The 27700-nt window shown below is 41.1% G+C and overlaps 2 protein-coding genes and 1 non-coding gene across 6 annotated transcripts in view; 2 read left to right on the top strand and 1 right to left on the bottom strand.

Annotated features, from left to right (window-relative positions):
- The window catches only part of PMAIP1 (phorbol-12-myristate-13-acetate-induced protein 1), a 442512-nt gene that overhangs the window by 56366 nt on the left and 358446 nt on the right, over positions 1-27700 (bottom strand). The gene's annotated exons all lie outside the window — the stretch shown is intronic.
- ZFR (zinc finger RNA binding protein) overlaps positions 5468-27700 on the top strand; it is a 46937-nt gene continuing 24704 nt past the window's right edge. For all 4 annotated transcript variants that reach the window (XM_062612880.1, XM_062612878.1, XM_062612877.1 and 1 more), the window contains exons 1-5: positions 5468-5625; positions 5894-5978; positions 23656-23938; positions 25502-25646; positions 26493-26711. In XM_062612880.1, the coding sequence (XP_062468864.1) occupies positions 5589-5625; positions 5894-5978; positions 23656-23938; positions 25502-25646; positions 26493-26711 (769 nt within the window). In that variant the 5' untranslated portion in view covers positions 5468-5588. The remainder of the gene's footprint in view (positions 5626-5893; positions 5979-23655; positions 23939-25501; positions 25647-26492; positions 26712-27700) is intronic.
- Positions 20376-20512, top strand: LOC134160695 (small nucleolar RNA SNORA66). Its single transcript, XR_009963659.1, has one exon. It is a non-coding gene; the product is annotated as a small nucleolar RNA SNORA66 (small nucleolar RNA).

Here is a 27700-nt window from a genome sequence, read left to right as displayed (position 1 = left end):
TTGCTGGAACTAGGGATTTCACATTCTGTTTTTTTCAGTAATGATAGGTTTCTTTGATAATTGTTCTGGTCATTTAGTATAGTGGCTGTTGAGCTTTTTGATAAATCACCCTTACTATATGTTAATCTATTTAAAGACAAGAAAGCAGCTACTAGGCTTTAGAAAAGTGGGAAAGAAGCCTTAATTTTCCTGAAGTAAGTTTCTTCTGTTACCTTCTCAGTGAGTCATCTATCCCCCCAAGGGGTATAGCACATCTTCTGAGCTCTTAAAATAGATTTTTGTAATAGGTTTGTTGCCTCATCAGACAGTTTCCTTCTGTAGCTGCCTTAAAAGGGCTTAAATTCTTCTAGTTACTGCCTGATTGCCTCATTTCATATCACACATGTCTTTGGCTGAGAAGAACGTTGAAGCATTAGCTTTTTCTTCAAAGGGAAATTTTAGCATGCAGATTTGCACACGAATGCTGAGAAATACACGCTTACGCTTCTGATCACATAGCTATTACTAACTGCAGTGGCTTACTCCTCTAGCTACAAATAGTAGAGCTGGTAGGAAACACATTTAGTGGCAAGCAGAAAGAGCTCTTTAAATGTTTTAGTATTCACTACTTACTAGTTTAAAAGCTGGATGAAGAAATCAGATGAGAAAAGGAAGGATAACCTATAATATGGACATTAACTTTATTGAAGTGTCAGGAAAGAAAGAGTGAGGGATACTGCCAAGCAGTATTTCGTTTGTGTAGTGTAACTGGTTTGTTTCTCATGTGCATACAATGTGTAACTTGAGTTTGCATTACCACTTGCATAATTTTCTCTTGCACTTGGATTTGGGTGGTGGGGTTTTTGTATGTTGTAATTTGGTATTCTAAGCACTGATAACGTCAATTTGTGATTTAATAAATTACATTTATTAACATATCTGTTGTTATGGTTACTGCTCAATGTCTAAATCCTGCTGTTAAAAGGTACACTTTCTTGCTTTAATCACTTAAAATCTTAGTGAAAACATCGGGCCTTTGTTTTCATTGCTTAAAAAAAAAAAACATAACTTCACTTTAAAATAAGAAGGTTGATAAGCTAATGAGGGTCCTGTCTCTGTAGCTATCAGATCTGATTTCCAGGTGAGAACGCAGCACTGGACTCCTTATACTGATTTTAAACCTCTTCCTATCTAGGACTTTTACAAAGAGAGCACTAAGTATTAAATTACCTTTTCAGGAAATGAAAGTGCAGCTTTTATTAACGTGGTCTGTCCTCTACTGAATAAGGAAGCTTCAATCTTCTGTTATACTTGTCCTGCCCTCTGGTGGTCGCACCAAGGCGGGCTGAGAGTCCGGTTTTACATAAACTGGAAGGTTGCCTCTAAGAAATCTTGCCTCCCATCTGTACCAAAAAAAATTAAAAAAAAAAAAAAGAAAAATAAAAGTTTATGTTTGCTTACTTTCAGTGGTTTGAAGAGAAGGTACAAAATATTTAAAATTTTAGCATTTTCTCCATCGTTTTTCAACCAGAGTTTTGCAGCCCTGCAGCAGAAGCAGAGACACGCACCTTTAGGTAAAATATTAGGATTGATGACAGTGCATGTTACATGGTACTTTCTTCTTCGCACCATATTTTGGAGATCTCCTGTCCCATAGCTGAAATGAAGTTAAAAGATCTGTTTTTCTTAATGCTAGCTTGACATTTTTGCCTGTGATATTTTTAGATGCACTGAACTTTGCACAAGCAGAGTAGCTGTACTATCTAATTCTGAATTAAAGCTTTGTGATCCAGTGTGTATTTTCATTCTGGAAATTCCTGGCTGACCTTCTGCAATCTTAATAGGAGCACAGGTGGAGAGGTTTCTTTTTCCTATTAAAAAAATAAGACAAATAAGCAAAAATAAACACCACTGTGAATGTTTCACTAAAACCTTCCTGTCTTTCTCCCTCTTCCACATGATTTGCACTTTATCACTCCGTTTATTTTCCTCCCAGGTAAGGGTACAGAAATCAGTGAGGTTCAGAATGCCCTGAAGGATCTAATCTGAGTGTATTACTGTTTCATTTTGAAGCAAATCTGATACAGGTCTCACAGAGATGCAATCTTGTTTTATAACCCACTGAGGTTTCTTAAGTGTAGACTATGAATCTGATCCTGCAAGCTAGTAGTAACATAAATAGATGTTATGTAATGGTTCACAAAGTCACGAGGAAGCATCAGGTTCTTATTAGGAAACGGCTGAGGGAAAGGCTTGTATAATACCACTGGGTTGTTGTTTTTTTTTTTTCCAAGGAAATGGGAAAGCTGCTTGAGTTTAATTTGGTTTTTGTTCACACTTAGTACGTGTGTGTAGTTGTAGTCTTTCTAAAGTGATACATGCACTGAAGATTCAGTATGCAAAACTCACCCTGAAAAGTAACTGGAAACTTCTGGAATTGCAGCTGAATTGGGCTGCCAAACAGGAGCTTCTGCTCAGACATTATGCATGGCTGAAATCACAAGATGTAGGGTGCAGTGTCTGAATTAGAACTACTAAGAATTGTTTGAATGAAGGAAGTTAAGAACCTAAGGCAGAATTCTGTATTGTGCATAAGAAAGCCTTTTCTTTTTCCCCTCAGCTTGTGGAGCTAAAGGTTGAAAGGAGGGTAAATATTCCAAGTTTACCTCATCAATGAAAAGAAGTAGGCAATTGCAGACCTACCCACTTGCAAATATAGCTTCAGTGATACAGTGTTAAAAGGTGTGTGAATGTCTGTATGTATATAGATGCTTATATTTTAAACAAAATATATATTGAATACTGTATATTTATCAGTATATTGGGAGGTTTGTACTGAAAAAACTTGAAAAAACAATGGAACAAAGAAAACATCAATGTCCTTTTTGTCAAAGCACCATGATCCGGTGGTCCAGTTATGAACAATCTTTCATAAAAATAAAGATGGGAGAGTATAAATACTTCTCGATATTAGAGAAATGGCATGAGTCAATTGAGGTTCTCATGGCAGAAGAGGCCATGCCCTGTGGGAACTGCAAGCTGTGCTGTCCCCACTATGTGGATAACTAAAGAAGAAGAAGAAGAATTGCTGACAGTGCACCTAGGTCTTGAGTAAGGCAGGGAGTGTTTGGGTGCAAGGTCGGGCTGGGAAGCAGCCTGGGGATTGGTTGTTTATAGAATGGAATTTATAGTGACTGAAAACAGTCACTGGGAATGACGTAGTTGCTATTTGGCTTCACGGTTCGGACCCGTATCTGTATGCTATATATTACCATGCTTGAGTGAATAAAGGGGAACTAGTTGTGAAAGCAGTATGTATGTGTGTGTGTGTGTGTGTGTGTGTATGTGTGTGTGTGTTTGTGTGTAGCCTCTTTCTTTACAGATGCCACAATGCCCTGTAAGTTCTTCTACAGAAGGTTTGCATAAAGCCCTCTCCTGAAGTACTTTCATATATAACTTCAGGATTAGGGCTTTTTTTATAAGCATTAGCAATTAAGTGTCTTCACCCAATAGCTGCTTTCTTCACTGTAAAGCACTTTGAGTGGACATGCACCACAGAGATTAGAAACTTATTCCTTTTCCCATGCAGGTTCCTTTTCATGTTGTGCTTGATTAGGATAAAAATGAACAAAAGGTACAGTACTGTTTAGTTCCTATGCAAAACTAGTAATAATGACCAACAAATTCTGTTCAGTGAATTGGCAAAGATGTTTGGCACCTTAAGCAGCTACAGTTCATCTGCAACTGCAATAATATAAGCTTTAGATGAGAAATTACTTTCCTCTTCTTATTTGTTTTATGAACAATAATCTCTTTGTTGAAGTCTTACAGCCTAAGATGCCCGCACATACCATGGGATAAAGGAAACCCCTGTTTTTGTGAGGGCTGTGGAAGGTCCCAAGCAGGGGTGATTTTGTAAGTGTGGCTCGCAGAAAATAAGTACTTGTAAAATGATCACTTATTAATCCAGAAATCTTTTGTAAGTCCTGATCAGTTTATGAAAAATCAAAGCACAAAGTACACAAAAAGATGCAAGTATTTAGGGATTTAAGTTTTGCTTTGTTCAGAGGCTTGAGAAGAATCTGCTGCTCGGAGGAAAGGGTTGCCTGAAGGTGGCACAAATGCACATTCAATCACTGTCCAGGGGCGGTTAGTGCACTGGCTGCTGCCCAGCAGTTTTTAGGAACAATGTGATGGAATGTGGCTGCCTAGAAACTTCAGATTGATGGGCCCTGTGTGGGTGAGGCTTTACGTTGTGTGCAGTGAGCATGTAGGTACTATGGCAGAACTAATTTGTGGGCACGTCAGCTGTGGTGCTCGGGGACAGGTCAAACAATGTGCAGGAGGCTTTAGCTGGATGACAGTGACGCTCTTCATGTGTGGTAATTCAGTTGTATGGTGCAGCTGGAGGCCCAGGTGAATCTAAACTGTAGACAAATGATGGAATCATAAAATAGTTTGAGTTGGAAGGGGCCTTTAAAGGTCATCTTGTTCAAGCCCCCTGCTAAGAGAGGAGACATCTTTAACTAGATCAGGTTGCCCAGAACCACATCCAGCCTGGCCTTGAATGTGTCCAGGGATGGGGCATCCACCACCTCTCTGGGCAACCTATGCCAGTGTTTTACACCCACTTTGTGAAGAATTTTTTCGTCACGTCCAGCCCGAATCTCCCCTCTTCTGGTTTAAAACCATCACCCTCTGTCCTGTCACAACAAGCCCTGCTAAGTTTTTCCCCATCTTTCTTATAGGTCCCTTTTAAGAACTGGGTGGCCGCAAGAAGGTCTCCCCAGTCTTCTCTAGGTGGAACCCCAATTCCCTCAGCCTTTCATCAGAGGAGAGGTGCTCCACCCCTCTGATCACTGTTGTTACCCTTCTCCAAGGTTTTGCTATGAGCTCTGCACACGTGTACTAAGTGCAGATGCTGCCGTCTAGCTCTGTGGCCTTGCAGGAGTGCTCACTACCTACTTATTGCGTGCCATGATCGGCATACCATGTGCTTGCGTGGGGCAGCCGGCGGACACTGGTGTGTGCGGTCCACGCGCGCAGACACAGCAGGGGCGGCAGTGACCCGCTTCACCAGTACCTCTGTTATTAAAACTACCCACTGCTTGCGCTGTGCGTTCGCGGGCAAGAATGAGAAACCCACCCTCCCTCGGCCATACGAGCCCGCAGGCCGGGACGGATGGAGGAAGGCCGAGACCGGGCTAGCGGGGCCCGCAGCAACAGCCCGACAGCAACCGCACGTAGGCCCCGGGACTACAGCTCCTATGAGCCTTTGCACATCCCGCGCATGCTCGCGGGGAGGTCCCGCGGGCTCTCACGGCCCGTCCGCGGCCCGCCCAGCAGTGCCGTGCAGGGTAACGGTGGTGGCGCGGCCGCGGGCCGGACTACAGCTCCCAGTAGCGCCCGTACATCCCGCGCGTGCGCACGGCGTCGGCCCGGCCGCACTCCGCCGTTGTCGCTGTAGGTGGGTGGGTGGGGGGAAGGCAGCGAGCGAGCGCGGCCCTGAAGAGGAGGAGGCGGTGGAGGGAGGAGGAGGAGGGGGGGGGTGGTGGTGAGAGTTGGAGAGTTCAGCCGCCGCCGCCGCCGCCGCTGCCAAGGCCGGACTCATGATTCCCATATGCCCGGTAGTTTCGTTCACCTATGGTAAGTAACGGCGCTCGGGGTCCTGTGTCCGTGCGCGCTGAGGGGGAGGGGATTGCGGCCCGCGCGCGCGGGGCGGGTGTCCTGAGGCGCTGTGTCTGACCTGGTGCTCACGCGCTTTTCCTGTCCCTTGTCTCTCTGTCTGTCCCCTTCTGCCTCCTCTACCGTTCCCCCACCCCTTTCCCTCCTTCTCTTCCCCTCTCCTTCTCCTGCCGGGCCTCCTGTCATGGCCCCGGCTGCCGCTGCCGTCTGTCGGTTATCGCCGCCACAGTGCCCAGCCGGCTGGGAGAAGATGCCAAAATGGCCACCGGCAACTACTTTGGATTCACCCATAGCGGGGCTGCTGCCCAGTACAGGTAACCGCCGGGACCCCTCCCTGCCCCACCCCGTCCCTCCCCCTGCTCGGGCCCGCAGCCCCCGCCGTCTTTCTCGCCGCCGGGCCCGCGTCTCCCCGCGGGATCTCCCCGCCCCCTCGGGGCGGAGGGCTCGAGGCTGCTACGATCTCCCTCTCCGTGCATGGGCCTCCTCTGCGCCCTGCTCCTCCCGGGGGTGGTGGTTGTGCCTGGGACCCTTCTGCTTGTGTGCCCCGCCCGCGGGTCTGTTTTCTTCTTCTCCCGGTAACGCTGTGTCCCCATGATGCGAGGGTGGGGAGGTGGAGCTGAGCACGGAGGAGGAGGAGAATAGGCGGCAGCATCAGGTCCCGAGGCCCTTAAATTAAAATGGCCACTTGCAGGCAACGTCGCCAGCACGTTACCGGCAGCCGCCTCCGGGCCCTCCTCCTTCTGCCACACTGAAGATGGAGCTTGCTGCCCGTGTGTTTGCTCCCACTTCGGTCAGTGTGGGATGACAGAATCCTGTTTTAACATAGGTTAGAACCCAACTATGGAAGACTAGATGGTTAAGGGAAGAGCTGAAGCACAGCAAGATACGGGGCACTTCATTACATTGAATCAATGTTATAATTAATATGTTTAAGAAAGTAGAAAATGTACTCGCAGGGCCAGGCACCTTTTAAAAAAGAGTTCCTAGTGTGATATCTAAGGCCAGGAACAGGTCTTCTTAGGGAAGCTTACGGACCTGAAACTGTACAACTTTTATAGTCACACTGCCATAAGTCTTTGTATCTTTGTAGGTTTTGTGAATAGAAATTGTGTATCAGAGTATTAAAATAATTGGTAACATCCATCATCTCATGTTTTCAGACATGAGATTACTGCAGTTGGCAAATACCAGATAGGAGCTTTCTCACATTTTTGGCATGTGTTCGAACAGGCACTTAAATTCTACATTTGAGTCTGTGTTACTTTTTTAATAAATCTGTAATATACAAAGACAGATCTTCCTTATTGCGTAAGTCCTGGTTAATGGGAAAAAAAAAAAAAGACAAATAGAGCAAATATGAGGGATTAAATATATATGAGGGGTTATTAACAAACAAAGGCAGATGTGTCCTACTCTTAACTAGGAAACAAAAATCACATACTTGAGATAGGTTTGGGAATATACAGTTTTATGGAGGTCTTGGAATGACTCCCAATCTATTCTTTATATCTATTATTTTTCCTGGAAATGGACATAAAGTACATTAATTTACTCCAGTGATTAATAGTTAAAGGAGAGATTTAAAGTTAGTTTGTCTTCTAGTTCTTTTAAAGTTTTGTGCTCACAGTATGTTTGTTTTTTATGTGACAGTTATAGTAAAATTTGAAACCGAGTTGCCATGGGGTATGAAGGAGTTTCTAAATAGGATTGTGGGTTGTTTTTTTTTTCTTTTTGTTAAAGTAAATTAACTTTACATGAATAAGTGGGGATGAATTTTTAGAATATTGTAGAGCTGAGGTGGTCTCTAGACTTGTGAACCTGAAAAGCTTGTTTGACATTTCCTTTTGAATTACAGTATAAAAACATATAGTAATTGGAATAGCATTCAAGTTCAAAGCTTGTTGTCAGAGTTAATCCTAAATATGTTCTTGAGATAATGGAAAACTGGTCAGAAGAAGCTTTTTCCTTTGTTATCACAAGTGCAAGATGCTATTTCATTTGCTATTGGAAAAAGACTCTGTATTCTGTAAGTGTTTTGTACATTTATCACATCTGAAAACAGTGTTGAAGCAGTCTTCTCACAAGAATTAATATAATATTTTGAGCAGAAAACAGAGGAGTCTCTTAAAATATCAGAAAGTGAGCTTACAGTCAAGAAGGCAGACTTGGCAGGCCCTTAGCAAGTTGTTTGCAGAATGCTACAAAATGTGTATTCCACTTGATTATATTTGAGAAAGAGATGGTGGTTGCAGGGGTGGATAGCAGAAGATTTAATATTGCAACAAGTCTTCTAAGATTGTTACTGGTATTTGAAGTAACAGTTTATTGAATTATAAAAATCCTACATTCTAAGGAACCAAGATAATAGATAAACAAATGGATGTTTATCTGCATAGTTTAAACATAGGTGAACCTCATAAATCTGAAAAAAAAATAAAAAAAAATTCTGGTCACAGTACTAATCCATGGACTAAAAAAAATGTTGCTCAAAATAGCAAGATTTTTAGGAGGGCACATCGGACAATTGCAATTGAAGACCTTAGTTCTTTGGTATTTGCCGTTTAGATATCCTAATGCTATAGCTTTTACAGTAAGTAACAGAAATATTCATAATAAACCCATTGTTGGTCAGATTTTTTGACATTCTCTCTTGACAAAAATGGCTGTAAAAAATTTTGATGCTTTGGGAGAACTTTAGGCTGCAACTTCAGAGGATTCTCAATCAGTGGTTCCTAGTAGTTATATACTGAAACCTGTTGACTTCACCACTTTTAAGTGCAAAAAAATCTGTGCTATTCTTTTTAGGAAATATATCTTTCTAGGAGTATCTCAAGGTATGAAACTGTTGAATCTTTAGCTGGAGACATGCAGGAAAAGTTAAAAACCCATGCCACATCAGAAAGAAGAGAATCTAAATAGTTTCTGATTATTTTCAAAGAATAAAATAAGCTATTCTAATTGGAAGGGATCCACAACAGTCACCTAGTCCAACTGCCTGACCACTTCAGGGCTAAACAGAAGTTAAAGCCTGCTGTTAAGGGCATTGTCGAAATGCCTCTTAAACACTGACAGGCTTGGGGCACCAACCACCTCTCCAGGAAACCTGTTCCAGTGTTTGACCTCCCTCTTGGTAAGAAAATGCTTCCTGAATCCAGTCTGAACGTCTCCGGATGCAGCTTTGAGCCATACCCATGTGTCCTGTCACTGGGTACCAGGGAGCAGAGCTCAGGGCCTTTCTCTTCCTCTCCTAAGGAAGCTGTAGGAGATCAAGGAGGTCACCCCTCAGCCTCCTTCTCTCCAAACTAGACGAGCCCAGAGCCCTCAGCTACTCCTCACAGGACATTTCCTTCCAGTTCTGTCACCAGCTCTGTTGCCTCCTCTGGACACATTCAAGACCTTCACATCCTTTTTAATGGTGGGTCCCAGCGCTGCCCACAGTGCTCCAGGTGAGGCTGCACCAACTGTGAACACAGTGAGAGAATCACCCCTGCTGACCGGCTGGTGATGCTGTGCCAGATGCACCCCAGGATGGGGTTTGCTCTCTTGGCACACGCTGCTGACTCACAGAGAGCCTGCTGTCGACCAGCACCCCCGGAGCCCTTTCTGCAGGGCTGCTTTCCAGACACTCTTCTAATCTGTGCTTATGCCTGGCATTATTCCATCCTAGGTGCAAACCCCAGCATTTGGACTTGTTAAATTTCATCCCATTAATGATTTCCCATTGTTCCAGTCTGTCTAGATCCCTCTGCAAGGCATCTTGTCCCTCAAGAGAATCAACAGCACCTCCCCATTTGGTGTCTTCAGCAAACTTGCCAATGGTGCATTCAACTCATGCATACAGATTGGTGATAAATGTATTGAACACAGCAATGTGTACATGACTTTCCCCTAATTTCTCATACTGAGCTACTATGTTTCTATGGTATCAAGAATGTCATCAAACATTTTCATCCCAAAATGCATTGTTTCCAATGCATCTTGTTTGAAGTCCATTATAATTTTGGTGGTCTTCTGCAGAGCAAGGACACACATGTTTTAGCATCTTCATCAGATTTGTTAATGGTGCATTTGACTCATGCATACAGATCATTGATACATGACTGAACCGAACTGTCCCTAGAACTGAAGCCTGAGGAACACTGGTCACTAGCCAGATGTATCCCTGTTCCCTAAAGCCCTTCTGAGACCTGCTGTCCAGCCAGTTCTTCACTCAGTGTACCATGAACCTGTCCAGGCTACTGTTGGACAACTTTTCCAGAAGGGTGCTGTGAGGAACAGTATCAAAAGCCTTAACAAAATCAAAAGTAACTACATAGTAGAATGATAGAGTAGTTTGGGTTGGGGGGACCCTTCAAAGCTCATCTAGTCCACCCCCCCTGCAATTAGCAGGATTATCTTAAATTAGATCAGAATTGCCCAGAACCACATCCAGCCTGACCTTGAATGTTTCCAGGGATGGCACACCTACCACATCTGTGCCAGGATTTTACCACCCTCGTTATAACTGATTTTTTCATCACATCCAGCCTGATTCTTGTTTAGTTTCAAACCATCACCTCTCATGACAACAGGCCTCCCTGTATTTATACAGGCCCCTTGTAAGAACTGAAAGGCCACAATAAGGTCTCCCCGGAGCCTTCTCCAGGCTGAACAAGCCCAGCTCTCTCAGCCTTTCCTGATAGGAGAGGTGCTCCAGCCCTCTCATCATTTCTGTGGCCCTTCTCTGGACCCTCTCCCAACACGTCCATGTCTTTCCTGTACCGAGGACTGCAGAGCTGGACATAGGTGGGGTCTCACCAGAGCAGAGGGGCAGAATCGCCTCCCGTGACCTGCTGGCCATGCTGCTTTGGTGCAGCTGAAAATACAGTTGGCCTTCTGGGCTGCAAGCGCACGTTCCCCTCTCATGTAAAATCTTAAATTCATACAATCAACTAGGTTGGAAAAGACCTTTAAGATCATCAAGTGCAACAGTTACCCCAGCGCTGCCAAGTCTGCTACTAAACCATAGCACTGCATCTACACGTTTTTTGAACACTTCCAGAGATGACGATTCCACCACTGCCCTGGGCAGCCTGTTCAAGTGCCTGAGCACCCCCTCTGTGAAGGAGTTTCTCCTAATACCCAGTCTAACCCTCCCCCAGTGCAGGTTAAGTGTGTTACCTCTTGTCCTGTCACTTGCTACTTGGGAGAAGAGACCAACCCCCACCTTACTGCAACCTCCTGCAACTTTCAGACAGTTGTAGAGAGCGATAAGGTCCCCCCCTGAACCTTCTCTTCTCCAGACTAAACAACCCCAGTTGTCTCAGCTGCTCCTTGTCACACTTGTGTTCCAGGCCCTTACACCAGCTCCATTGCTCTTTTTTGGCCATGCTCCAGCACTTCAATGTCTCTCTTGTAGTGAGGGGCCCAGAACTGAACACAGAATTAAGAGCTGCAGCCTCACCAGTGCAGGGAGATGCTCACTGTCCTGGCCCTGCTGCCACACTATTGCTGATACAGGTCAGGATGCTGTTGGCCTTCTTGGCTGCTTGGGCACCAGCTGGCTCCTGTTCAGCTCCGTCAGTCAGCACCCCCAGGTCCTTTTCTGCCAAGCAGCTTTCCAGCCACTCTTCCCCCAGCCTGGAGCATTACATGGTTGTGACCCAAGTGCAGGATCCAACACTTTGCTTTGTTAAACCAGTATGCCCAAGTCCTTCTCAGTGTACATTTACTTCATCCACTAGGCAGGTGACTTTGTCGCACATGGGTATCTAATTAGTTAAACAGGACTTGCTTTTCCTTTGTTAACTATCACTGTGCCAAGTGATTGTTTTGTTTTTTGAATGTCTTTCAACAGCACCCACTATGAATTTCTCCATAATTTTTCAAGGAACTGAGCTGATACTAGCAGGTCTGTAGCTTCCTGGGTCTTCCTTCACACCCTTCTTATAAATTGGAGTAACAATGGCTAGCTTCCAGTCAGCAGGGACCTCCCCAGACTCCCAAAATCTTTGGTAGAGGGTTGAGAGGGATCCTGTCAGAGCATCTGCTGGTTCCTTCAGTGCTCTGGGTTGAATCCTGTTGTGCCCTGTGGACTTGGGAACATTCATTTGAAACTGCTGATCCCTTAGAATTTCAGTGTCTACACATGGGAAATCACTGTTCCCACAGTCATGGTTTTCCTACTGAGAGGACTCAAAGAAGAAAATCTGCTATATTAAGTGATTCTTGAAAGGTGCTTGTGCTAAAGGTTTTCTGAATTTAATTCTAGACTTGTTGGAGCCCAGTATAAACCCCGCTGGAATTCCAGTTTCTCAAAATGACAATATTATAATTTGCTTTAATCATAGTAAAGGGACAATGTATTGGGTTCAAAGAAATAGCTTCTTTAAATTAACTGAAAAGGTGAAGCTATTACTGGCATAGAAATCACTGTGTCTTCCTGTGATTATGTATGGCCATGGTGGATCACTTAAATATTTTCCTTCATATGAGGGATAATTTAAAATTTGTCCAAGGAATATAGTCTTAACATCAAATACTTAATATTTGAGGCCATTAGAAAGGCCAGATTGGTAGCTGCTCAGGTGTTAGATCTTGCATTTGGGAAAATTATGAGTAGTGTGTGCAGGAGCTGGTAAACATACTCACTGTGGTAATAGTGTAAGCAGTATAGTTCCCTAAATTGACTAGATAAAAAAGGGATTCAGTATCTTTATTAATTCAAACTACGATTTTTTGTAAAACACGTTTAGAATTTAACTTGTTTCATTACTCAAACGCAGCAGAAGAGCTGAGTGTTCTTTAAGCCTGTAAGTAACAGATTAGAAGCAATCTTGTTGCTTTCAGTGTTGTCAGCACATAAAATTTCCTGCTGCCCCACTCATTCAGAATTCTTTGTGTGCACGACCCAGTAATAACTTAATGAGAGAATCATTAAATAATGCAAATACCAGTACAGGAAATTTCTCTGAATATTGCAGTACCTTTACAATATGTGCTGTCTGCTAGTGGTGGTTTTAGGGCCTTAGGTTATAAACTTCCATACAATGCAACTGTTAACTCATTCAAGAAACTGTGTTAATCTGTCTATTTAGAGACTGAAATAAATGTGGAATTTGGTGATAATAGTCCTGTTTTCTCTGTGTGTGTGCATGCTCTGTATGTCGTTGCCTGAACCACTGTGTGTCTGTTCAGTTTGAAGCAGACAATATTGACTGGTCTTTCATATGTAAAAAATATTAATGTTCTTGAATCAGTGGCGGAGGGAGGCATAGTTATGCTTTTATTCTAAAGCTGGCTGATTGAAATGTGGGTATGCTGGTGAACAGATAGGGGCATTGAGAAATGTTTGGACAGAGAAGTGTGCAAATGTAGTAATCTCATTTAATTAACCTTGTGTTAAGATTTTAGTTTCTGTGAAGAATATGAAGAATCTTTTTAAGTGCCTGAGTTTCATCTATGTCATACTGTGTCCCTGCTTTAGTAAGACAGGACACAGACAGATGGGAGATTCTGGGGTAGTTAGGAATGATTTGTTAACTTTGAATTGCCTTCAGGTAGCATGACTATTACTAAATCTGGCAAGCCTTCTCAGATAAAGGCAGTTCTAGCAGTTCATGTCCGGAGCAGACCACAGTGCCTGTGAGTTTAGGTTAAGATGCAGTCTTCTAGGCAGCCTTAGGAAAGCGAACTCTCACAGTTACAGCTGGTTTGCAACTCAAGTGCAGTGCATGATGTTACAGGATATTCAAGGCTGGTGCAGAACAGCAAAGGAAGGTGAAATGCTGCGGATGGACAAGCTGGCTATTGAGAATTGTTTGGGGGTGGAGTCTTTCTTTTCACATTTGATAGTACTTCTGATTAGCTTCAGTTTTGTTGCCCCACTTACCTCTTCTTACAGCTAGATACTGGTTTCAAAAGTGTTCAGCCTTTCAGAGGCACTAGGGGTGTAATTCACAAAGCCTACTTGCCCAAGCTTAAAGTATCACTAAACATATTCAGACTTGTACTGGTGGACAACAGAAAAATAAAGACAATATGGAGCGGGACTCAACGCTTCTTCTGAAGTGTGCTACTACACTTATGTTAACAAAAACATTTCTTCATCTTACAGGACTGTTACATGCACCCCGTTCTAAAATGCATGGGAAATGAAAATACTTACAGTTTTATCATAGGATGAAGGTACCTATATCATTGTATAAAAAGTCAGTTGCTTTTTTTTTTTCACCGTAAATATTATGCCCATGCTATCTAGAGTTGTGTCACATCTTAATGGATATGTGTTTCTCGTAAGAGAGTTCTCTGAGTACAGTAGAGCTGCATGGTACAAATTCTCTTTTGTTCAACCAATGTTAGCCTTAAGTGCTGTCCTTAGTGTGCTGTTCTAGCTTACTTAATGTACACAGGAAGCCTCCAGTAAGCTACTACTGTTTATAAAAATATTTTGATAGACTTACTTTCCAATCAGTGAGGTCCCACTCTCAAAGGAGGTATTCCAGCATTAGAAAGGCAATAAGGGGCTCTCGGTTTGTTAACAGACTCTGGGCTCTGTGCCAGTATTGCAGTTGACTAATGATGGGGAGTCAGAGAACATGGTGGTAACCAGGGAGGAAAGGTGGTTCACTAATTAGAGGAGCCTTTGTCATTTTTAGGAGGGAAGTCAGCCAACCAGCTGAAATTTGCAGCAGGTTCATGGCTTAGGAACTCAGCAGTTGGGGTAACTTCTCTGTAATGGCATGGCTGCGTCCTTTGTATAGTTGTAGCCTCAAAATGGATTGATGGTTGTAGGCCTTAACTCTGGGGTATTAAATTATGTGTAAAATTTTGTCTGCTAATAAATGCACTAATGGTAGGTTGAAGTACGGTTGCATTATTGGTACTAGAAAAGTGAAATAGTAGCTCAAGGCAGGAAATACAGAACGTTTTAAGAATTGAGTACAGTTTTCTATACTAGTGAAGTTTCTTTACTTTTGTAGAGAACTTGCAAATTTCGGCATTTTTTTCAGTTTAACATCTTCATTAATGGTCTGGGTGACGGGGCAGTGTGTACCCCCTGCAAGTTTGCCCATGACACAAATCTGGGACAGCTGGCCCACATACCAGAGGGTTGCACTGTCATCCAGAAACCGGAGATCTTGATGGTCTGGAGCAATGAGCTGACAGGAGCCTCATGAAGTTCAACAAGGGGAAGTGCAAAGTTCAAGAAGGGGAAGTGAAAAGTTCTGTACCCAGGGAAGAGCAACCCCCTGCACCACTTTATGCTGGAGGCCACCCCGCTGGAAAGCAGCTTGGCTGGAAGCACCCTGGGGATCTTGAATGTGGGCCAGTAATGTGTCCTTGCAGCAAGGAAGGTGAATGTCATCCTGGGCTGCAGTAGGCATGATATTGTCAGCGGCTGGAAGGAGGCGATCCTTCCCCGCTAACTCCACCCTGGTGAGGCCGCTCCTGGAGTCCTGTGTCCAGTTTTGGGCTCCCAGTACAAGAGAGACATGGACATATTGGAGAGAGTCCAACAAAGGGCCCGGAGAGATCGTGAAGGGACTGCAGCATCTCTGTTCTGAGGAAAGGCTGGGAGAGCTGGGACGTCTGGTCTACAGAAGAGCAGGTTGAGGCAGGATCTTAATGTTTAGAAATGAGTAAAGGGTGCAAAGAGGACAGAGCCAGGCTCTTTTCAGTGGTGCCTACTGACCGGACCAGAGGCAGTAGGTTGAAATACAGGACGTTTCCTCTGAAACACTTTTTTACTGTAAGGGTGATTGAGCCCTAGCACAGGTTGCCTGGGGAAGTTGTGGAATCTCCATCCATGGAGATACTCAGAAGTTGCCTGGACACGGTCCTGGATGGTTGGCTGCTGCCATTTAGGTGGCCCTGCTTGAGTGGGACTGGACCCCAGGACGACCTCCAGAAGTTCCTTCCAGCCTCAGCTATTCTTTGATTCTGCGATTTTTATAGGGAAAATCTTGGTGGTTGGTACTTTTTTGGACAAAGCATCTCAAGTTCAGTTCTTTTTGTCTTGCGTGTTACCATTGTGAACGTGGCTTTTGTCTTAGACTTGAATAAAATCAATGTCTTGATAATGAAGAAAGCAGTATAGGCAATGAACTGTCTATTGTGTGTAACTGAGTAAAGGGAACTAGGTACATGAGACAGAACGTTTGTTATGATGTACAGTAAGGAAAAGATAACAGAATTTGATTGGATTTAAATCAGGTTGTGAGATTAAATATGAAGATTAACAAAGCAGTAACAGTATATGAAAACCATGAGGATGTTTGTCATTGTGGTGAATTATTAGTAGTACATGGTTTAGATGTCTAGTAGTAAATGTTACTTTTTGTTTGTAATGGAGTGACGCAAGGATATTTGTAAAAACAAGGAAGAGAAAGGAAAACTCAAAACTGTTATAAAGAACTGTCATTTTTAGGCCTTGCGTAGTTAAACCATAGGCTACATTACTAGGAGCTGCTGAAATTTAATAGAATTGAAGAAGGGATTGCACATTTGCATGCTGTCAAGCCTCTCTGGATTCTTAGTGAATTGCATTACAATGTTCTGTTCACAAAATTGTAGCAGTAGGAAATAATTTTCATTAAAGTTCTAAAAAGAGAAATTTAATGCCTGTAGTGAGTGACAGACTTTAGAAAAGCAGAAGTCACTTCTAAAGTACCACTTCATGTAGCATGATATTTCTTTTCAGCATTTTATGCTGTTTATTGTCAAGTATGTTTAGGAGGAAAAAACCTATCTTGTTCTTCTTTGATTTTGATTGTTAATATTTTGTTTTTACTTTGCCCATGTTAGATTAACACATCTGTAACTTCATCTGACCAGTTACTCAGTAATGCCTCTTCCTAGGTTAGGGTCTGAAGAAGCAGCAGATTAGTGCTGCTTTCAGTTTTTGTAGAGTTAGGTCATGCTTGTTTCAGTCGTCATATGCCTGAAAGAAAAACTGCAAAAGTGTATTTTTTTGCTATTCTGCCATGTCCTGGTTTCTTCTGGAATGGAATTATTGTTCTTCCAAGTAGCTGGTGCAGTGCTGTGTTTTGGTTTTAATCTGGGAATAATGCTGATAACACACCAATGTTTAGTTGTTGCTCAGTAGCGCTTACCCTGATCGAGGACTTTTCAGTCTCATGCTCTACCACTGAGGAGGGTCACAAGAAGTTGGGTGGGAGCAGAGACAGGACTCCTGACCCTAACTAGCCAAAGGGGTATTTCATACCACAGCACATCATGCCCACTGTATAAACTGGGGGAGATTGGCTGGAAGGGGCTGGACACTACTTAGGGGTGAGCAAGGCATCGGTCAGAAAAAGGTGAGCAATTATATTGTCACTTTTTTTTTTCTCCTTGAGGGATGGTGCTTATTTCTTCTTTTCTCTCTATATTTCCATTACTGTTATTATTTCAGTTATTTAGCTGTTACTATCTCAACCCATGGGTTCTTACACCTTTTTTATATTCCCCTCCCCATCCCACTGGAGGGTGGCAGGGGGGTGAGCAAGTGGCTACATGGTACTTCATTGCCAGCTGGGCTTAAACCAGTGTGCTACTAATAGAATAATCTATGAAAACTTGAGAAATTTGACAGATCTCAACAGGTATGGTTTCCTTAATGCTAAAATGTATAAGTGTTCTTTAAAGTTAGAATTTACTTTAGTAAATTAGTATTTTTTGTTTAGTATTTTAAATTTTAGATTTAGTATTTTACTTTAAAGTTAGAATTTACTTTTGTGATTTCTTGAAAATTCAAGAAATAAGTCTTAATTAGTGGGGGAATTTAGTTCAAGATATTCATAGTTTAAAAATTACTTTAGGAGGGTCAAAATTTTGGTCCTGATCATTATATCAAAATAGCACTCTTCACAAAACTAAAAAATTTAGGATGTTCTTAGCCTCTAGGAGAGTTTTTAGTGTTCAGCACCCTAAAAAGGGCTGGAATAGCAGCATTAATGTATGTCTGTGGGTTCTTCTCTTGAATTCAGCAGTAACAGTTATTTTTCTTCTTCCTAGTAGCTGGTGCAGGGATGTGTTTTGGTTTTAGCCTGAGAACAGCGCTGATAACACACGGATGTTTTAGTTGTTGCTCAGTAATGTTTACTCTCTCCAAGGACTTTTCAGTCTCTCATCATCTGCTAGTGAGGAGGGGCACAAGAATCTGGGAGGGAGCAGACACAGGACCCCTGACCCAAACTAGCCAAGGAGGTATTCCATGCCACAGCACATCATGCCCAGTATATAAACTGGGGGGAGTCACCCAGATCACTGCTCAGGTTGGGCTGGGTATTGGTTGACGACTGGTGAGCAATTGTATTGTGCATCCTTTGTGTTTATTGGTGGCATTTTTCCCCTTTCCCTTTCTATTTTATATTCTTTTACCTTGTTATTTCCCTTATTAGTAGTAGTAGTTTTATATTATACTTTAGTTATTGGACTGTTCTTATCTCAGCCTGTGGGTCTACATTCTTTTGATTCTCCTCCCCATCCTGCCTGGAGTGGGGGAAAGGGAAAAGGGGGAAAAGTGAGTGAGCAGCTGCATGGTTCTGAGTTACTGTCTAGGCTTAAACCACAACAGTTGTTAGTTCAGAGATGCACTGGGGTTGTTTTTTGCTTTTTTTCAGCTATGTGCACATGAGTTATAATTCACTTTTGGTTTTATATCAGTCGTGTGATGAAAAACAAGACTTAGAGGGAACCTTATATGTGCTTCCTCTGTACATTTTACGGAGCTACAGTGCTATCTATCTTAGATGAAAATATGTTGTATTTCTCTGACAATAATTGCTACAAATAACTTACTAATTTTCTTAATGCGTGACTTGCTCCACAGATAACTTAAAATGGAAGCTAAAGTATCTTACAATCTTAAGCCATCCTAAATTATTACTTGGCAAAATAGATGGCATTATGTCACAGTGTTTTATTTTCTTGGTATTGTTAATGTGCAAAAAATAAAGCTTTCTGCTTTCAGTTTACTTTTTTTCAGAAAAAACCTCAACACATTTTTACTAGAAATAGCCAGTAGCTGGAAAAGGAAAAGATCATAAACCGGATGTTCTACAGAAGATAATTCAGTATTGATTTCTTAATTGCTCTTACTTCTCGGTCATTCTTGGGCTGGTACATCACAGGAAATCCAGACCTAGCAGTGTTGCTACATAGGAGTAACCAGCAAGTGACGGTTCTGCTATATGTGATCTAGTAGTTATAACGTAAGTTCTCATCTAAGCATTTTGTGTAAGAACGTTGCCCATTTGCAAACCTACATTTTGTGGCTATTTAAGTTAGACAAATCTGTGATTTTGGAACTGGTTGTTAAGTGGACTGTTTATTAGTAATTTCTGCCTCCTATCCAGCTTCCGATTTAGTAATTTTAGGTTGTGCTGCTAGCTTGTTGCTTCAGCTTGGAAGTCCATGTTTCTTTTTCTGTATTAAAAACACTGCTACACTGTTCTTGAAGATCTTTGTGGAGTTCAGAAAAGGTTTTTAATTGCTGCTTGAATATTCTGGGTGTTCACAAGGAGAAGAAAAGTTACCAACAGATACATGAAATTATTGTAGTTGGTTTAATAACTAATATGGAGTAGTGGTGGCTAACAAATTCTGTTGAGAGCTTGTTGTCAGGGTGTGGACAGTTTGTTGCTGAAGTTTTAATACAGCTTGACTAAATATAAGTGTTCAGGCTGGAATTTTCCTGGGCAAGTATCTACCTAGAATTAGACTTTTTTAAAAGCTGTACTGTAGCTGAATTGATTTTGTGATGTAGAATTGGGCAGGGAGTAACTCTTTTAAGTTACCAGATCAGTGAGTTAGCTTCCCTGTTTGCTGTGGTACCTGTTTGTTTGTATGTAGCCCATAGAACATGCAGAGTAATTTGTTTCAACATTTCCCCACTGTATTAGGGGATTAAGCTAAACTGAATTACTTTCTTTGTTGCGGTGAAGAACATGCTTGTGGTTTGTTACCTTAGCTCAGCTGACGTACTCTATTTCATTGTTGCTCTAATAACTAGATTATGTGCCTGAATCGTTTGGAGTCTTATTTATTGGGACTAAGCTGAAATACTTGATGTGGTGCAGCACAGAAAATCATTACTTCAGGTAGAGATTAGTAAAAGAATTGTGGAGAAGGAGCTGGTACAGGTGGTTAGTAGAAGAGATTTCTGTTATCAAATAGAAACAATTCCAGTGGAGTTCTCAGTCGTACTTAGTGTATTAGTATGGCATGTCATACTTTATGCAAGGAAAATGCTGTCAGTACACAGGTAACTTTACAAAAAATTGCTCTGAGGAAACTAGACTGAAAACACTGGGACAGTAGACTTTTAGTGTAGCACAACTGAAACTTCATCTGAAATGAGGCATATGGTTCTTGCCATCTTTAGTCGAGAGAGAAGGTTAGAGAATGCTAGGATAGGTGGAGAGATGAACAGCAAGGAAGATTAGTGGAATAAGGAGTTCAGCAAAATAATTTAGGAGGAAGTAAGTTCGTATCAGCAAATGTGCTAAGGCAATAAACAAGATGATGAAGTTGGCACAAAAATCTTTTTATGTAAATTAGTTACATGAAAGTGTCTGGTCATCTGTATTTCTAAAGGTTTTCAGTAAGACCGCAGGGAGAGAAAGGAATGTCATAAATGTAGAAAAGATGTCACCATAAATTTCAGTAACACAGCCTAACATTTAAAAAGGAGGAAGCAATCCACTTACAATATTTTTCTTGTAGTCATGCAAACTCGATCACTAGCTCTGCATGATGTTGCAGAAGCAAGGGGAACAGGTTTGCTAAAATAAACATGGTCATAGAACTGTATTAGCCCAATAAATGAAATGATTGGGGCTGTTACTTCTATACCATGATAAGGAATCTTGGTACCGAAAATAGCACAGAAGATATTAAGTTGTCTATACTAGAATCTTGTTAATAGCCCTGCTGAGAATGATCATAATCTCTTCACAATATTAAATACTGAAAACTGTCACATAGCTTTAATCATACGTATTCTGAGAACAAAAGCATTTCTTTGACAAACTGACTGGTAGTATTACTTCGCAGATGTTGTCAGCACTTTGTTGTATTCAACACAGTTTCATGCAACTTGGAAGAGCCAACTTAAAGCTTCCTGGACAGGTCCCTGTTCTTTCTTCTCTCCACCCCCAACCCCTCATCACCTTTTTTTTTTCTCCTTGTTTTCTTATGTATAACTTAAGTGGGTTATGGCACTCAGCAGACTTGTTTTGTAAGCTTCAATGTTTCTAACATTTCTACCATGTTAGAAAATGAGCCCAGGATAAAAAAACAGCATGATTTTCTTCTAGATTAATGAGTTGCAGCAGTGCATTGAATAGCTTGAGAAGCAGCAGAACTAACACCAGGGGTGGAATAGAATGGCATAGGTAGGTTTGGTATATGTAAGAAGGGAAGAATAAGAATGGAGATAGGGGGAAGCAGCACTTTCCTTGTTGGCAGTATTGGACTATTGAGGTGTTCACCTACAGTCCAAGTTTGACAGTCTGCTATTTTCTCTGTTCAGTTTATTTTTAGTTGATATATATGATAATGGTAATTGTCTTAGAATTGGCGAATATTTTACACTTCTGTACTGTTAATTATGTACATAATGCAGACTAATTTTATACTTTTACCATCATAAAATGATATTCCTGAATTTTCTGGTGGCGCTTGATTTCTGACCTTAAACTGACAAAACAGAGAATCTTCCTATGTACATCAGGTAGGAGGAATTGTTTCAAACGGTGGGAGCTACATCAAAGCGGTTTAGGTCTTTTTGTTCTACTGTTATGCTAAGAAATTAAAATGAAATAGAGTAGCGAGTACAATTCCAAACTGCCTTAAATTTGGATGGAATGCAAGTGATCTTCTAAGCAGTTATGGGCCTGTAATGGGAAGAATGTGGAGTTCAGCTATGGAAGCAATAAAATTTTCTCTGTTTCTGCAGTGAGAATTCTTTTTAATACATTGAAGTTAATGGATTCTTCTTTAATTAAAATGCCAAAATATTTTTTTATAAAAACACATAGTTTTACTAAATGTAAGGGAGTTACAGAAATGTCTTTCACAAAAATAGTAGTATGTGTAGTTAAAAGGTACTTTGTTTCTTGTAGTTGTGTCAGAGAGAATATTGCAGTCTTTACTTAAAAATAATGTAATTTGTTTCTTTTGGATTTGAGCATAACCATATGTCCTGGTTTCAGCTGTAACAGTTTTTTTTCTTCTTTCTAGTAGCTGGTGCAGGAATGTGTTTTGGTTTTAGTCTGAGAACAGCACTGGTAACACACGGATGTTTTAGCTGTCTCTAAGTAATGTTTACTTTGATCAAGGGCTTTTCAGTCTCTCATTCTCTGCCAGTGAGAAGGGGCACAAGAAGCTGGGGGTAAGCAAGTAGAGGACCCCCGACCCAAACTAGCCAAACGGGTATTCCATACCACAGCACATCATGCCCAGTATCTAAACTGGGGGGAGTCACCCAGATCACTGCTCAGGTCAGGCTTGGTATTGGTTGATGAGGAATCGGTTGGTGAGCAATTGTATTATGCATCCCCTGTATTTATTGGTTTTTTTTTTTTCCTTTCTTCCCTTTTTAGTTTCATATTCTTTCCCTCTGTTATTTCCCTTAGTAGTAGTAGCAGTAGTTTTATATTATGCTTTAGTTATTTAGTTTTTATCTCAACCAGTGGGGCTTGCTTTCTTTTGATTCTCCTCCCCATCCTGCCTGGAGTGGGGGAAAGGAAACGAGGGAAAAAGTGAGCGAACGGCTGCGTGGTTCTGACTTACTACGGGACCATACCGCAGCTCCATTTTGCCACTGAGTATGTTTGCTTCAAGTGAGATTTCATTCTTCTATTTTCTTCTGAAAAACAGGGGATTCTACCTCTTTGATAGTCATGGAGCTGGTTTTTAATTATCTTGTTTTAATAGTGCTGTGGAGATGTGAAAGCCCACAGAGGTTCTTAAGTATTACTGAAGAGCAGTGCAGGAAGTGTACTACAAAATTCAGAAAAATCACGCAGTCGCCACTTTTACATCGTTGTTCCAGATAGTGGTATTTTGCCTATTTCACTGTTTAAAAATTATAATAACTATTCTAAGCTTCTAATCGGAAGACATCTCAATGTTGGACAATATTGAGGTGTTTTAGTTATTGCCTAGTAATTTAGTTTAAATAACTAAACCTTTGAGGCCAGAATTTTTTATTTCCACTGTTAATAATTACTCATTCTGAGTAAATAGCCAAATGTTAATGTCCTACCTGCAAATTTTAGAGAGGCAGATTAGTCTCAGTATGTGCCTGGAAGATTGCCAGAGCTCTGATAGCAGTTGTCTTGCTCCACCTCATTGTCTGTTCTTTTGATGCAACGTATTGTGAGGCAGTGGATTTCTGTATGAGGAACTGGGGCCAGCTGTTACAATGCTAAAGTTTTGTGGGAGAAGTTCCCTATCCTAAGTGTGTATTTAACGTGTCTTTGCCTTAACTGTAAGAGTTCTGAGCTAATTTTTGTGGAAGCTTTAAAATCTCATTACTTTAATATGCTTTATTGAAAAACATGCAAGTGCAGGTCAGTAATGAGCTCTTACAGAAAAGTTCTGTTTTTCTTAATTTGACAGGCAGGTTAGTTTTATTGAAGAACTACATCTAAAAACTTGTCAGTTACGGAAAGGTATCAGTTTAAGACTTCTGTATTACTTTGAATTAAAGACTTGTATTCCACCACTTGGAAAAAAAAAACAAATGCCCTCCCCTTGTTAAGAAAGTCTTCACCTACACGACATAACATGCATCCACAGAAACTTCAAATGGTAACAGCCTTTTTAGTGGGGGTGAAAGAGGGGTAGTAACAGCCATTCGAGTGTATGTATACTAGCTACTTCAGATCTGTTTTTAGAACGGGCAACTATTAATAAAATCTTGGATTTTGAAATGCGTAGGCATCAGTTTTGTGTGCCGGATTAATCTAATTATTTACTTACTGTCTTTTTCCCATGTAGCCAGCAGCCAGCTTCGGGTGTAGCCTACTCCCATCCAACTACAGTTGCTAGCTACACTGTCCACCAGGCACCAGTCGCTGCACACACTGTTACTGCAGCCTACGCTCCAGCAGCAGCCACAGTTGCAGTGGCCAGGCCTGCCCCTGTAGCTGTTGCAGCTGCTGCAACAGCTGCTGCATATGGGGGCTATCCTACAGCGCACACAGCTACAGATTATGGTTACACGCAGAGGCAACAAGAAGCTCCACCACCACCACCTCCTGTCACTACGCAGAATTACCAGGTGGGTTCCAAGAGTTACTTCTGTTGTATGATTTTTAAATGATGCATTAAAAGGAGGAGGCCTGTTTGGATAAGTAATGTTGATCTAAGTAATGATGGGATGATATTTCTGAATTTTTTACTCTCTGAATCACAGTTCAAGTATGACTCAAATTACTTCGTAGCAAAGACTGATAGAAGGTGAAATGAGTGCAGTCTCATATGGCCCGTATAAGGGGCTATCAGCAATAGTACTCCAGGAGCTAAGATTTAGACATTCACACAATCAGCAGTTAATTGATGTTTACCTCCAAGTGATTTTCTGAAACTACTGCTGAAAAGAGTAGTTTTCCACCACTTATGGAAAATGATATAGGTGATACAATAGTCTTGTTTCAGATATTTTAAATGTTCAAGTGGCGTGCAGTAAACTATGCCATGGAACTGATGTAGATGAAAAAACTGGTCCAATAAAAATTTTTGGTGCAGGTAGAAGTAATTCTCTTGTCAGACTTGTGCGTGCCACATGAGTTCTAGTACCCAACATACAAGAATAAAAGATTGCCCTGGAAGAGGAACTACACTTTTGGTAGTTTTGGGGTACCTTTTGTGAGACCACTGCCTAACCTCTTGTGACTACAGGCTTTACAAAAGGAAACTGTTTTTCTGTGTTCATGTAGGATGTTAAAACAGTATGTCTCTTGTAATAATCTTAGCTTTCTAATTCTAAACTTAAGGCATTAAGTTTAAACATAGTATTTTGGTTTGTTTAAGAGGACTATACTATTGCTGCATGTTCTCAATTCTTTCATATAGCTTTTATGGTTTGTTACATATGTCAATGAATTGTAACTTAAGAGGCTTTCCAGTGGTATGTATACTCATAATTACAAATAATTTGGTAGGGAAAGAGGTTTAATAGAATCATAGAATGGCTTGGGTTGGAAGGGACTTTAAAGATCGTGTAGTTCTAACCCCTCATGCCAGAGACAGGGACACTTTCCACTAGACCAGGTTGCTCTAAGTTCCGTCCAACCTGGCCCTGCTGGGGATGAGGCAGCCACAGCTTTGGGCAACTCGTGCCAGTGTCTCACCACCCTCACAGGGAAGAATTTAATCCTAATATCTAATGAGTTTAAAGCCATTCCCCCTTGTTTTATCCTTACAGGCCCTTGTAAAAAGTTTCTCTCCGTGTTTCCTGTAGGCCCCTTTAGGTACTGGAAGGCTGCTCTAAAGTCTCCCTGGAGTCTTCTCCTAGGCTGGACAACTCTAGGTATCTCTGCCTGTCTTCATGTGGGAGAGACCACAACTCTTTTAGTGGAACCATTGACCTCATAGCATGAGGTTAATTCCTGTATTAAGTCTGAAAAAGACCATCAGGGTTGTTTTCAGGCTTGAAGTATCTGTAAACATAAATCTTATTTCTTTAATGTATTTATTTGTATGTACTATATCTGCACATTTTTTTAACTCTAATGGACAAGAAGAAAATACATTGTTTGTTTGACTCTGCTAATGGCTTTTAGTACTCCAGGCATATATTTCAAGGAGAAATCTGCTGATTTTCCTTTTTTTAAATTTTTAGGATTCCTATTCTTACGTTCGGTCTACTGCACCAGCTGTAGCTTATGACAGCAAGCAATACTATCAGCAGCCAGCAGCAACTGCGGCAGCTGTGGCTGCTGCTGCCCAGCCACAGCCTTCAGTAGCTGAGTCGTACTACCAGACAGGTGGGTGGCGTTATTCAGACTGCTGTCATTCCACACAGTCTGTGTGCTACTTTAAGAGCTGAAAATAGTTTTCTTAGTATTTCACATTATCCAGATATGTTGGGGTATTTTTGTTTTATTTTGTCATTTAATTGGTGTCAATGAGTAGAAAAATTTGCTGCACTTAGACTTTGAACATTATTGTGATGTTGCCATAAGTAACTATCTCTCAGGTTTAGACTGTTAGTAAGTACACTCAAAACACACTTGTAGGCAAACTTTTTGTTGATGTTTCTAGAAACCTTACTGAAATAGGTTCAAATAGTTCATGATGGGTTCAAACGATAATTTGATTAGAAAGACTCATTTTTAATTCTTTAGTTAATGCATGTAGTTCTTTATGATTGCTGTATGTAGTTATGTCATGATTGCTACAAAACATAAATTGTATTTATTTTAGAAATAATAGAAAAGTTTAGGTTTGCTTTGGTTTTGTGTACTCTAGTAAAACCATGGAAAGAAAACATAGCAGCATAGTTAATACATCTGATGCTTACTAGTGTGAGCTGTGACACTGATTAAACAGTTGTGTGATACACAGTATACATGTGTGAGATGTGCATGACTTTAACTAAAAAAAACAAAACAAAAAACCCACACCAAAAAAAAAACTTCAAAGAAAAACAGCCCAACAAACAAATCACAACACAAAACCCAAAAACCAATCAAAACAAAAGCACCAAAACAAAAACCACTTGTTACACTTTTATTCCCCGGCATATAGTTAAGTATCACTTAATATGGTTTGGATTTCATTCAACTAAAACATGGCAATGTTTGCACATTTTTATTTTCTATCCTAATTAGCTCCAAAAGCAGGATATAGCCAAGGGGCAACTCAGTATACCCAGGCCCAGCAAACACGGCAAGTGACAGCTATAAAACCTGCAACCCCAAGTCCAGCAACAACTACGTTTTCTATATATCCAGTGTCATCTACTGTGCAGCCAGTAGCAGCTGCAGCTACAGTGGTTCCATCCTATACTCAAAGTGCGACATACAGTACAACAGCAGTTACTTACTCTGGTAAGAATTTTGCATATTATGTTGCTGGGATCTTTGCAGTTGCTACTTTTGAGTACTCAGGATATTATCAGTTGATGTTCAATTACATCATAACTTACTGATAAGTATCAACCAGTTATATCACTAGAATGGCAAAATATTTTGCTGTAAAAGAAGTTTGATGTTTTTATGTGCCTATTGTGTTATATGTATATACAAAGTGAGAATGTACAAAGTGTTTGCATTGCTGTGTGCATGGTGTACTGTGACTTACTGTAAGGTTTTAGAAGAAAAGATGGGGGACAGAAAAAATAAGGAAACACAGCCACACAAATACTACCCAAGGAAATTGGAAGGGAGCGTACTGGAATCAAACAGCAGTTACAGAGACAGAGAGGAGCAGTCCAGTGTAAATTTGGGTTATCTTGACACAAAATGGGAAGAGGATAAGTGCTGAAAACCCCACTTTCCTTCAAACATGAGAAATCCAAAAAGTAGTTAAAGATTAAAAGATGTTAAATTTAAAGCAGATGTTAAATCAGCTGGCATCTTACAGCTGTCTCGAACTTTCTGGTTTTTCTGTTTAAAAAGGGATTTTAAGACTTCCTTGAGGCAGAGCCTGATCAGAGGATTAAAATAGTAGAACCGGTAGGTATAGAAAGTTTATGGGGAAACTGGCTTAAAGGTATGGAAGCCCAGTTTCCTTGATTTAATCAACTTTGGTACTACAAATCAAGGACTGTATAATCAGGCATTAGCAGGCAAACAGCTATTCTGCACAAAAACAGCTTAAAACAGTGCGATAGAATGGAATAGTACTTATCCATTCTGCCTTTTATCTTAATTCTTCTTTTTTTTTTTTTTACACTTCCGGTACATAGTGTTTCTCCTCCTTGACATTTGGAAACTTGAACAGCAAATCTGTTTCTGGAAGACTGCTTATTTCAGTTGGCCTTTGATAAATCTTTTACAGCATACTTGGTCTTACCAGACATACCAGAAATTTCACA

This window comes from Pezoporus occidentalis, unplaced genomic scaffold (assembly GCF_034315485.1).
Source record: "Pezoporus occidentalis ecotype Australia unplaced genomic scaffold, CSIRO_AGI_Poc_V1 ctg162, whole genome shotgun sequence".
NCBI lineage: Eukaryota > Metazoa > Chordata > Aves > Psittaciformes > Psittacidae > Pezoporus > Pezoporus occidentalis.
This window is presented reverse-complemented; position numbering and strand designations above follow the sequence as displayed.